We start from the raw sequence: 12873 nt of genomic DNA, 5'->3' as shown, positions 1-12873 counted from the left end.
TTTATAGAACAAATTTTACTTCAAGAACTTTTCCACAAGAACACATAATATCTCAGGCCCCTTCTCCCATGCTCATCCTACTCCCTCCAATGTATTGGTTCTACTGAATACCATACTCGTTAGCCACCTCACTCATCTCCTTCCCTCTTTGAATATTCTCTACCTTTCCAATCACCTTTCCTGTATTAGTGATCTCCCACTCACTTAAGTCTATCCCCTCTCTTTCTTTGATGGTGAAAATCCCTCCACAAATCACCTTCCATCTTCATATAATTTCTATATGGAAAATATCAATTGTCATAGTAGGAGACGTTGAACTCTTAGCAATTATAGTACTGAATTAGCACATGAGCACTTCAACCAAAAGTAGCCACATAAAAACATTTGAAAGACCCTCCAAAAGATTTTATGGAATGTTATAACCTTATTGATTCTTTCCATCTTAGTAAAAAAATTTCAGACTTGTCAAGAAATATCATACTAATGAGAACTAGAAATCTGCCACCATGTCGAAGGTTCCTATCCCATTAAGAACTATTCAATGATTTGTTTCCCTCATTTGTGTCATTCTTATTTTCATGTTTTGGGATATTAACTCCAATTGAAACCACATAAAGTGTTTAGTTCTCAAAACTGTCCAACCTTGTCTTTTGTAGCCTTTGTTGGGGGTTGAACCCTAGTAGGAACTCCATGCTTATTCCTTTATTGAGGCTTCAGATTTCAATAGGAACTCCTAACAATTCAAATGATGTAGCGTATGGCAGGGTTCCAACCCTTTAAGGAACTCACAAAACTACTCTTGTAAATACTTCACAACCTTCTCATCAAGGTTTCCATCTCCATCAGAAACAAAAAATGAACAATTTGTCATGGTTGTGTCTCCACTGGGAATTATGTAGCTTTACCATCATCAAGGGTTACCACTTCAATGCGAACCTTGAGATTCTTACCTTGTTAGTGGTTCCTTAGCCATTATGAACTCAAAATTACCTAAGTATTCAAACTTCATCAAGAATTTTACCTCTATGAGAACTAAACTTTAATTACCTAATCATGGGTTCCTACTCCGATAGGAACTAGCAAAGAGTTGTCCTTTCCTTCTCATATTGAAGGTTTCAAGCACATTAGGAACCAAAACTGGGAACCACTCCCTAACTTTTTTTTGGTTGTGAATTATTAATAGTTAGTGAATAGTTTTTGTCAAAAATTTCAAATTGGTGAATTTTTCCTCACCATAGGGTGGCCAAAGCATGCAATTTTTATGAATTATTGGAACAAAGCATGTGAATTCACCATTAATTTATTTGATCAATAATACATAATTATATTTTCCAATAGAATATACAATGTTTTAATGTTATAATTAATATTTTCACCTAAAATATCAAATGCATGTATTAATTCACCCACTTACTTACCAATAGCATGAAAATTTGGTTTCCTCTCATTCAAATTCAGGGTCTTCCCTTGGCTCATTTTGTAATAACCAATTCATAAAATCCCAAAATACCAACTATTATTTTTTGTTCTTAATATTTTCTTAATGTTATTAAGTGTTCACTCATAGGTATATTCGGGTACTTCTATCCATGCAACATAGGTATTAGTCTAATTCATAACAACATCTAATCATATGGGTTAGCCATCTATTCATTCATGACAAGTATCCACCCAAATGAGGTAGGCATCTATCTCCATTACACATGGGATAGGTATGTTCTCTAGCCAGAGTCTTATTGCTTATTGAAACCATTCAGGTCCCGAGTCGCATCCCTGAAGACTACACTTCCCATTGGAAGTGTACCGAGGTCGTCATTGTCAGAGGTATTATTTAAAATTCAGGCTTGAAACTCACCTCAGAATTTAGCCTAGGAGTCAAACAATCCATCCAAGATCCTTCCGAATATATTATGAATATATTTGAACTTATCATTTATGTTTGGAATTCATCAGCCAAAGCTTCTTACTCAATGATTGCCTTGAGTTATTAATCGTATTAATGATTAACATTCCTAAACCCCCATCCCTAATTGCCTATGTACTAGGGAATCATTCCATCCCTAGACTGCCTACATATACATCGCTTCCAAGCAAGATCAAGGCATATGTAATTCTTGGTTTCTAAACTAAGTTTGATGTAAACTATTTTGCGAGTACACAACCCTTTCTAAGGTCATTGTCCCAAATAGTTTCTCTATGGTTGTTACCCACGCTGGGAAGCTTAGAAAGAAAAAAGAGCCCATGTTGGCCCCTTTCTTGTTTACCTAACTCCATCTAGGTCCTATTCCTAAGATCATGTCACCCATATCTCGTGTGTCAAAAATCAAGAATTGTAACATCTGAATTAAAATAATGAAATAGAATAATCACTTATATTCAATTCCTATTGGGGTTTTATATGGTTTCACTAGTGGATGTAGGTTCATTAAAATTTATTTTATTAGATTTCCAATCCAAGGGGGGATTTCCCACCCCTTGGATTTTAACTCCACAATGTCCCTTATTACTCCATAGTGATTTATAAGGAGGATACCACTAACACTATTGTTGTAGCTTTATTAAGCAATAGATGTAGTAGCTCAATCATGAAAACATTACTTATAGGTTTGAGCCAAAGGCACCATATATATCAAACATTGTTAGGGTTTTTCTAAGTTTCTTCTCTTAATTTAGGTTTACTAACATCATGAAAGAAAATACAACTAGATAAACTAACATGTATAATCAATACTTTTATAATAAATAAATGTACATAAATACAAAGTTCTAGAGATAATCAACCAATTCCTCTATCTAATATTTATATTTATACCGAATGAAAGTAATTACAATTTTAGACAATGTTTCTTTTACTGTAGGATATAACTAAGATGATAAAGTGGTTTTAGTATATGCACCTTCATGAATAATATAATTACCCCAACAAAATAATATAACATGGTGATACTTATCAAACTCTCTTTTGGAAGGAAGATCTACAAAATCATCCAAGTCTTATTAGTAATCCACATAAAGTTTTAAACCTAACCACATTACTATGTTGCCTATTAAATATAATTCATATTAGTACTCAATTTATTTCATATAATTTGTAACATTCATTAATATTAATATGCCATTCTCTAAGCTTTCCAAATGCAACATATGCCAATCCATATAATAATAATTAAAGAATCTAATTATTCAATGTTATGTTCTATTGCATCCATCTACTCACATAGTTGATCATTTAAAAATGCTATAGTTTTTCAGTTTTTTAAAAAATAAATGCAACCTCAAATTAATACCCAAAAATAATGTCTATCACAACATAGATCATAAAATAAAGTAATTAAAAAAACAAACTATATTTAGTTAGTTTACATTGATTCAATAATTTATATTATTAAAAAACAAACTATATTTAGTTAGTTTATATTGATTCAATAATTTATATTATTTGACAATAATTTCTTCTAACCAACATATGCAAAGGATAATTGTTACTACACGCTATCGATATACTAATCTATTGGAGAAACGTGGCATTTTAGAAAAAACAAGGATTGTTATACCCAAAATCAATATCATCTAATAATCAAGATTTCAAATGTCAACATTAAAAAAATGGCACAACTGACAAAACTATTTAATTGATGAGTCTACAAATAACAATTCACTTTTTTTGTTTATCAACAATAAAATATACAAATAATATCAATTAAGGATCAACTAGATTATGCCTTGTAATTTATTGATAACAATATTTTGACTTCTGCTTTATTCCAATAAGATGAGTTCAATTCTTCCATCATAAAAAAAAAGAAACTAACAATACAATGACTATTGAAAAATATAAAATTTGATTACTAAATCTATCCCCAAAAAATTAAGCATGAGGTATAAAATAACATACTGCACAAAAACATCATAAGTGATGAATGAGATGCCTGACAAACTGTCTAAAAGACTATAATGTTGAGATTATGGTTTATGTACAAATTTACTAATTGAATAATGTAAAAAAATTTATAATAAAAGTTAACTAGCAAGCATGAATAAAGAAGGGAAAATGGATTCATAATTATTAGATAGTATCCCTCTTGCTTGCACTAATAAGAGTATATCGAAATAGTGAAGGGACATTATTTAAAGTACTTGAAGAAATAAATTAAAGTATGCTAAAGTTATATCAGATATAAGCATGCATGAGCACATGAATAGTAGGGCAGTTTTGTTTTAAGAAAAAGTGTTCATGGAGAGTAGGACTTGCAAGTTGAACTCGATCTCCAATTTAGACTTTGACTCGAAAAAATTCATGCATCAAAATGCTCTTAGAAATGGTCTTGTGTGTTTGATGTCATGGTTCTAGTTGCTAGACAATTAAATGTCAATTTCCCAAAACCACTATTGTCATTATCATGTGTCAAGGTGTATAAATAATGTGAAATGATATATTTCATGGTCTTATAATTTCTCTAGTATTGATCTTCTGAGAACAAATGAATGCAAATCTTAAATTTATGTTACAATTAATAGTTAAAAAAAAATTCTTTCAAATGAAATGTGGTTATCCAACAAAACTAATAGAGACAAAACTATAAGTGTAGTAATTTCTTAATAGAATTATGTATTATTAAGTAACGGGTAAGAAGCCTGATTCCAAAATATTTTCTAGTACTCTTAATGCCTCATTTATTCCATCTTCCTATCAACTTATAGACCTCTCAACATAATAATCCTTTAATCAAGCACCCTATACCTCACCAAGCACATAACTCTCATTATAACTCTTTTATAATAAATAAATTCAAGCATAGTTATGACCTATGGGCTTCTTTGACTATGGAATGTTACCTTGACAATTGCCATGCAGTACATTGATCTCCTTAAGGATAATAAGGTGTAAAATGAGGGGGATATCTAGATGCTTTCCCAACTAGCTACCACAACGTTTAAAATCCAACTAATTATAAGAAATTATCAGATTGACTACATCTACGTATTCTATAATAGGTATATAAAAGATAGATGGTAGATAAGATAAATAAGGAAAAAAGCTTCAAATTATGATGTATTTTGGAATAGTCAAAGTTAAAAGAAGGAAGCCATTGATGTAGTCTAGTAAGCATCGATTGGTTCAAGCCTTTGTCAAACACAAGAACGCATATTTGTAGCAACAATGACATTTGAGTTTGCATCTTCTAATGTTAGAACTAACAAAGGTATTATTGATAGATTTTTTAAAGCTAACATTTTAGCATTTGATTTTTTTAAAAACATTCAAAAGTTGATGCTAGAGATGAAGCATTTATGGCTGATTGTTTTAAGATATGTTTCAATAGGCGTATGAGAGTATTGGCTATATTATTCTTGGTGCACTATGTATATAGATGTCTATAACAACTATTCGTTAGAATGGTAGATATCATAGATTGATATAGCTAATCCTTGTGCAAATTAAAAATAATATATTTAAATCTAATAATGTATACATTCCGTTTGTTGCATGAAGCGCAAGGAAGGTTGATACAATTCACATGATAATATAATTACTAAAATCAATAATTCAAAATTAGCAACTTGATTACTGGTACCATGATACATAACCATATTCTAGAATAGAACCATTAATTTGAGGCGTATACTTACACATTGAGACCTAGACTTATACATTCCTTTAAAGAAGATTAGCTTCAAAATGGTAGGCTACAACTCTCTCACTCTTGGAAAGAACAAAAAGAATAAAAAACAAGGTAGACAATAATGAATAAGAGTTTGAAGAAGAATGCCCATGGTTTCGATACTTTATTACATCAATCACTTACAAAAGGAATGGAGAATGGCCAACGATAGAACTCCTTTAGTAGAGAATGTCCGTGAGTGGAAAATTGTCTTTTCGATTGCTGATTAATCTTTCTTATATAAGCTGCCCTTTTCCTTGCATCATGGGTGATTCCAAATAAAGTATATGTTGTAAAGAGACGTGGCAATACTTTTCAGTTTAAGTCGACTATAGTATGTGGGTACAACACCTTAATGGATGCTGCCACGTTCTTTTGACTATACGTTATTTCTTCCTAGAAGGTCCTACGACATGAAAACAAAGTACGTGTGGATTTGGTGCAACCTATTCTTTCCTTGTTAAGTCGCAGATTGGTGGTATGGTGATATTTATGGAGTTCTTTGGTAACGTGGGTATTTTCTTCAATGCATCTCTCATAGTGGTACTAAGTGTTATTCAAGTCTATTAGATTTCACAATCTATGATAATGAAGTAAATAGTTTTCAGATTTGATTGTGTGCAAGTAATCAAATTGAGAAGCTGTTTATTTTACTAAGTTTTTTTCTTTTATGAGTCTAATAAGGTGTAAACATGGAGGTTGATTTTTAAGTTAACTACACCACCATTAAGCAAAGTGGAGTCAACTCCCATGCAACTTTTTAATGGCAGCCTATGTGCGAGGTTTGGTGGAGTTTAACAACTACTTAATTAGGCGCTGTGGAAAAATACATTTGTGATTCTTTGTTTTGATGTGGGAAATTAAGTAGGAATCCCACTAGGTGACGTGGAGGGCGATCTGCAAGTTCAACCTTAGTGTATAATTTTAACCTATGTGTTTTTAATGATACCGTATATGCCTCATGTAATTCTGCCCATTTAGTTTTCACCAAGCAAATATTAGAGTAACATTACCAATTAAATAATAAGATAGCATCAAATACATAATGGAGGAGGTTGTGACACATTTGCCTTGGGTTTAAGCCTTGCAATTTCATAAAAAGGGCATTTGCACTTCCTATGATTTGTTCTCCAAAGCTACTATGGATCTTTGTTTCTAGGAAGATTTGAGAGTCCAATTTTGTCTTTTACAACCAAATAGATAGACGTTCAACATGCCTGTATTGGCTTTGGCTCTGAATATGTTGCACAACTTGGCATTCGTTATTAGACCTTGCTAGAAAGATTGGCATTAGCAAACTAACATTGCCTTCTACAGTTATAAGCTATGTTTGGGATGCTACTAGCTTTCTCCACACCTTCCTATGGTGTCTGTTCTCAATTTGTGGTGGCATTTGTAGTCTCCTATCTATTTAGAAACAACTATTTCACAATAATTGGTTAGTTGTCACTGAGCCTAAACTTGTCCATTTCACTTAGTGTATTCATTTCCAAGACTTGCCTATAGGCTCTCGTCTTAGACATATGGGGGTAGTGGACCCTCATCCATTTTGTGGCTAACTAGAGTCTTTCAAGCACCTCTTCTAGTTCTACTACCATGCTCAACATTTATGGAGTTAGATTCATGAGTTTTTTTGCCCCTTTCGAAAATAACCTCTTTTTCTTGGCACATGGTTCTTTTGGGGGATTCGCCTTGCATTCCCTTCAAGAATATCTAGATCTAGCATGATTTTAGCATGGAGATTATGTTTTCCTTATGGAAATATAATAATTCTATTATTTTTTCTCACAAGCCTATTGATACTTTTTTTTTTCTTTTTACTAAAGCTTTGATTTGTAACAATGTTATGATCCACATTGAAGTTCAAGAAAATAAAGTAGCACTAGAGGTGGCCCACCTCCGGGAGTTACAAGATCATTGGGGTAATGCCCCTTGTATTGTGGCCAGGGTTCCCTTGGACAATTTTGTTTCGTGTGGTCATTCTCTGCCTTGCAGTCACAGGCATAGCCAAAGTTTCTCAGTTTGGTGTTCTTAGTCACTAAGATCTCAGGCTCCTCATTGCCACTTTGGTGGCAAGAGTAGCTTGGCTCAACAACATTTTGCCTCTCTTTGTCTGAAGTTTTCGCCTCTAGGTGGCCTATGGATGAGGTAGGATCAGCTACTAGTGGTGGCAACAATTGGTCCTTGGCTAGTGGTGGTGGTGGTTGGCTAGAGTCTTCAAAGTGGCTCCCTTGGTTGGCTTAAGCAATTCCACCAACAAGGAATGAAGATAAAGAGTAGGGAGAGACGAATGCTGATGAGGGGTGGTCCCTTCATGATGTCACCCCAGACCCTACTGATGTATGGAGTAAAGAGGATGATTAGGACCCCCCTTTGCCTCCCATTGGTGTTGCTCTCGCTACTTAAGTGGGTTTTCTATTTTTTTTATTATCATGCTTTAAAGACATTGTCTATTTAACTTTGAGGAATGACCTTTTGTCCTCCTATATTTTAATGTAGAGATATGTAAATTATTATAAATTAATAGAATATAATGCACATATTCATCAAAAAATTATTATATAAAAAAATATTCTAATTTATATTAATTAAAAAACAAATTTTAACAAATAATATTAATAAATTATAATATCTTCCAGATCACCCAAAAATACTGCCAAATGACAGATAGTTGGGAAAAGTACCGTACAGAATTACTCTATTATTTTATTTTTTTGGCAGGGTCTCATATTTGTGCTGTTGTGGTAAAAGTTGGGTTCATACCTTGTTAAAAATAAAAAAATTATAAAATATCTACAAGTAACTGACGTACGAAAATAGAAAAGGGTAAACGCGCTAGGGCAATGTCATATTAGAAGGTACAATTATTTCATGATATTTTCTCGCTCAATTATTGCGGAGACACAGGACAGATTTAGCAAGCTGTAGAAACGAAAATAATTTGAGAAAGGAGGACACATGCCCCATTCTCATCTATGTTAGAATAAGGTTTTTCACTGCTTATCAAACATAATGGAATACCATTTTAATTACGAATCACTTTGATATGATTTTTCTAAGCTATAGTTTTCCTACTGCTGAAATAAGAATTGCCGGGGAAAACACTATTTTCACCATTAATGGCAACTCAAAAGAGAAGAAGATGATGTTGTGTAAAACAGTATAATACTAAAGTTTTGAGGTGGAAGTACAGTCATTATACTCCGAAATCAAACAATATCGAAGATAATATAATGACAATCGTCTGGAGAGACGAGGCTAAAATTTCTTATCAGAGAGGAATTGGAGGAACTTATTCTAAGAATTACATAAAGTTGCGCAAATTTCCTGTCTAATCTGTACTACGAGTTTTACGCAACTTTACTGGAAGCTCTATAGCTTTATTGTCTACTAGCACAGGCGCTGCTTCTAATTTTACATCTTCAATTCGTGCTCGACTATTTTGCCAATAAGTACAGTATATCATCATCTGAACCGAAGCGAGTGGTATTCCAAAGAAATTCGGAATCTGGGTGAATCATAAATTACAAAACAAGTGAAATAAGCTCAGTCACAGAATTTTTTTTTGTGTATAGACTATAAATTTATATAATTTAATAATTATTTCTGGGTTCGATTGTGTATGGCAATTTTTATCATCAATGTTTCAAAACACACTCTGTAATTCATCAGGATGAACAGGAATATCAAAAAGAGTGTGATTCAAAAATTGATGATAAAAATTGGCTAAAAACAATTGAATCTAAAAATAATTATTGAATATTAGCATGGCTTGTGGAAATCTAATAGCTTTATATAGATTATCAACATATGATTACCATGATAAGAAGATCTTTGCTCAGAGCACCATACACCAACCACAACACGCCGCCTAAGAAAGCAAACATCAAGAAGCAGAATGACATACACTCCACACTCTTGGTCTTATACACCAATTTCTGAATAACAAAAATATATCAGTAATAATCTTGAAATATTTCAAGGTCATCAATCATGTTAAAAAATTTACTTAATTTACTTACAATATCTGAAAGTGGAGATCCGTAGAGGAGGATGGAGGCAACCATTCCAGCAGTTCCAACGAACAATTTCTTATGGGCTGCTTCCAATCCCCACATAGAAGTTACTGCAGTGCTTGCAAACACCACCAACACCCCTCCAATCATCAGACCCATTCTTCTCTGCCATGCCATTCATATCTTAGTAACTGGAGGTCCAAAAGCTCAAGTGAAATGATGGGGACTACTCATATCGGGAAGTCGATAATATTTACCTTTGATTTGGGTGGAGCAAAGCGGAGATAGATGGTGCAGAAGCAAAACTGGAGGAGAAAGCCAAGAGCGTTGGTACCCATTACAAGACTATTCTCCCATCCATTGCTTATGAGAGGGGAGCCATACAAGGTGTATACAAGACAGTTTAAGAGGCCTATTGCATAGGGCGCCCCTGACATCTCTCCCGTTGTCTTCTTCTTATTCACTCTCCAAAAGATACCCCTGCTTATCAATAAGTTAATAAAAATTTAGGACTATTTACAATATATGAACTACCCTCCACTCGACCAAAAAAAGGTTCTTATTGTTCTACTTACATTGGTGCTCCATACATGAGCAAAGCAAATGTGCTTCCTGGATATCACACACAAGCACAGCAATATTCAGTACAATTATAGCAGCTATGATTCATGACAGAAACCTAAAACATTGAATTTAAGACTAGAATAATGTTAAATACAGAGTAATGACCTAAAATGCCAGCCCCGCAACGTATGAGTTTATTCATTATTGGTTTTCTCTCAAAATGATGAGACAAAACAAATGAATTACTCGTAAATGGCTACAAGCTCTAGGATTGTCCTGCATATTTAAAGATGTGTGTTTCACCCGTACCTACTAGTGCTTCCACCTATCAAGTTCATGTGTGTAGAAGGTTATAGAAAATAGGAATAAATGATATTTACTATTTATCATTGTAATAAAGAAGAGATAGTAAATTAGGGAGCATCTTTTCATGTATTTAGAAATAGATCATCGTGCATTATATTTTATGAAGGGAAGGGAATTATTTAATGACAGCATGTTAGTGACAGGTTAGTCAATCGCAACCATTAATTACAAAATCCACAGTATAAAATGCACGACTAACATGCGTGTTAGTCAATTCATACTGTTGTTTTGGAACCAAAATAGACGCATCTTGAACTTGAGAGGTGGAAGCACAAATAGATACGGGCAAGACACTCAGCTATAAATATGCAGGACCACCCTACAGCTTGTAACCATTTATGAGTAATTCATTTTTTTTCTCATCTTTTTGAGAGAAAAACAATAATGAATAAACTCATACATTTCGGGGCTGGCATTTTACGTCATTACACTGTATTAACCTTATTCTATTTTTAAATTCAATGTTTAAGGTTACTGTCATGAATCATAGCTGCTATACTTGTACTGAATATTGGTGTGCTTCTGTGTGATCCAGGAAGCACGTTCGCTTGCTTATGTATGGACAACCACTGTAAGTAGAACAATAAGATCATTTTTTTGGTTGAGTTTAGGGTAGTTCATATATTGTAAATATTTCTAAATATCTATTAACTTATTGATGAGCAGGGTTATCTTTTGGAGAGTGAATAAGAAGAAGACAACGGGAGAGATGTAAGGGCTCTTAAACTTTATTGTATACACCTTGTATGGCTCCCCTCTCACAAGCAACGGATGGGATAATAGTCTTATAATGTGTAGCAGCGCTCTTGTCCTTCTTCTGCAGTTTTGCTTCTGCACCATCTATCTCCGCTTTGCTCCACCCAAATCCAAGGTACAGTATTATCTACTTTCCCATATTAGTAGTCTCCATCATTTCTCTTGAGTTTGTGGACCTCCAGTTAATAAGATATGAATTGCATGGCAGAGAAGAATGGGTCTGAGGTTGGGAGGAGTCTTGGTGGTGTTTGCAAGCACTTCAGTAACCTCTAAGTGGGGATGATGAGATGTTTCAAAAAAAAAAATAGAAACTACATATCAATTATGATGATAATGAGATGTGCATTACTACACAAATTTTACACGAAGATAATACCATTACAAATGACATAATTGACTCTTATGGTCAACCATATAATTGATTGTTATAGTCAACCCTTCTTTTATATAATAAAAGATGATAGTTATGGTAAGGTACATTAGAGGGATCTAAATCATCAATGCTCAAAAGCTTAAAAAAGGGAATCATGGAAAAAAGGTTATAGATGAATGATCCAATTTCACTCAAGAAAAAAAGGTTATAGATGATTGATCCAATTTCACTCAAGATATAGAGGAAAAAATAATGGGATCAAGTCATGAAAGTAGAATATGATGTATAAATAAAGAACTAAATTTAGGAAATTGTGTCATTCATAAGGGTGGATTGTTATTGGCTATAACAGGTTCAAATTAAATTTAGATGGTGACATATAGATCTTCAAACCAATGTCAATGTATAGAAATGGGGATTATTAAAAGTCACTATTTTCTTCTATAAAAATTGGATTCAATTTCTAAAGATGTGATGCAGAGGTGGGGGTAATATCAATCAACATACAAGTTATACTTAAATGAATTCAAGGTGCATTCCAATTACACCACTTGGATACATTGCTTCTTTGGTCTATTTCACATATATCATCTAAACTTTAGAAACGAAATATAATATTGGCCTGAACATGGCCTCTCACTATGGATTTTGATGGCACACAAGTCATCATTATATCAAACAACTCAATGATGTATTATTTTATTAGACCCTCATGACAACATTTACTATGAAAAGTCATACAAAAACATCCATATCTTTCCCAAATGATCAAATAACCCGAATTCCTTTGTAGGAGCCTTGTGAAGCAATGTAAAGAAGATTTTTACCAAGTTTGAGCATTTTTGGATGATGCAATACAAAATTATAGTTTTCTTAATGCTTGTTGGAAACCCTAATTTTATCATAGACTTGCTCTCACTAAAAATATCATAACTCATTCAAAAATTATTGAAATTATATCAGATCAAAATTAAATGAAACTAAACTCATTTTTCCACATTTTCCCATTGGTTTTAGACCTTTATTGTATCTTACCAATCGATACCATATGTTTCTTTCAAACTGTTACAGAAAAATCAGTCATTTAGGACAACCTACACCAAAAATGGCATATCTTACACAAAACTCAATCAAA

At 33.2% G+C, this 12873-nt stretch overlaps 1 protein-coding gene across 1 annotated transcript; it reads right to left on the bottom strand.

Moving 5' to 3' along the window:
- Window positions 1-8811: 8811 nt before the first annotated feature.
- LOC131038007 (bidirectional sugar transporter SWEET3b) lies at window positions 8812-10555 on the bottom strand. Its single transcript, XM_057970270.2, has 6 exons — window positions 10409-10555; window positions 10255-10291; window positions 9937-10159; window positions 9686-9844; window positions 9482-9601; window positions 8812-9171 (listed from the first exon to the last, which is right to left on the bottom strand). The coding sequence occupies exons 1-6, from the start codon at window positions 10443-10445 to the stop codon at window positions 8995-8997; spliced, it is 753 nt and encodes a 250-aa protein (XP_057826253.1). The 5' UTR covers window positions 10446-10555; the 3' UTR covers window positions 8812-8994.
- Window positions 10556-12873: the final 2318 nt, after the last annotated feature.

Source organism: Cryptomeria japonica, chromosome 6 (assembly GCF_030272615.1).
Source record: "Cryptomeria japonica chromosome 6, Sugi_1.0, whole genome shotgun sequence".
Taxonomy (NCBI): domain Eukaryota; kingdom Viridiplantae; phylum Streptophyta; class Pinopsida; order Cupressales; family Cupressaceae; genus Cryptomeria; species Cryptomeria japonica.
Note: the sequence above shows the minus strand (reverse complement) of the source record. Positions and strands in the feature narration are given on the sequence as shown.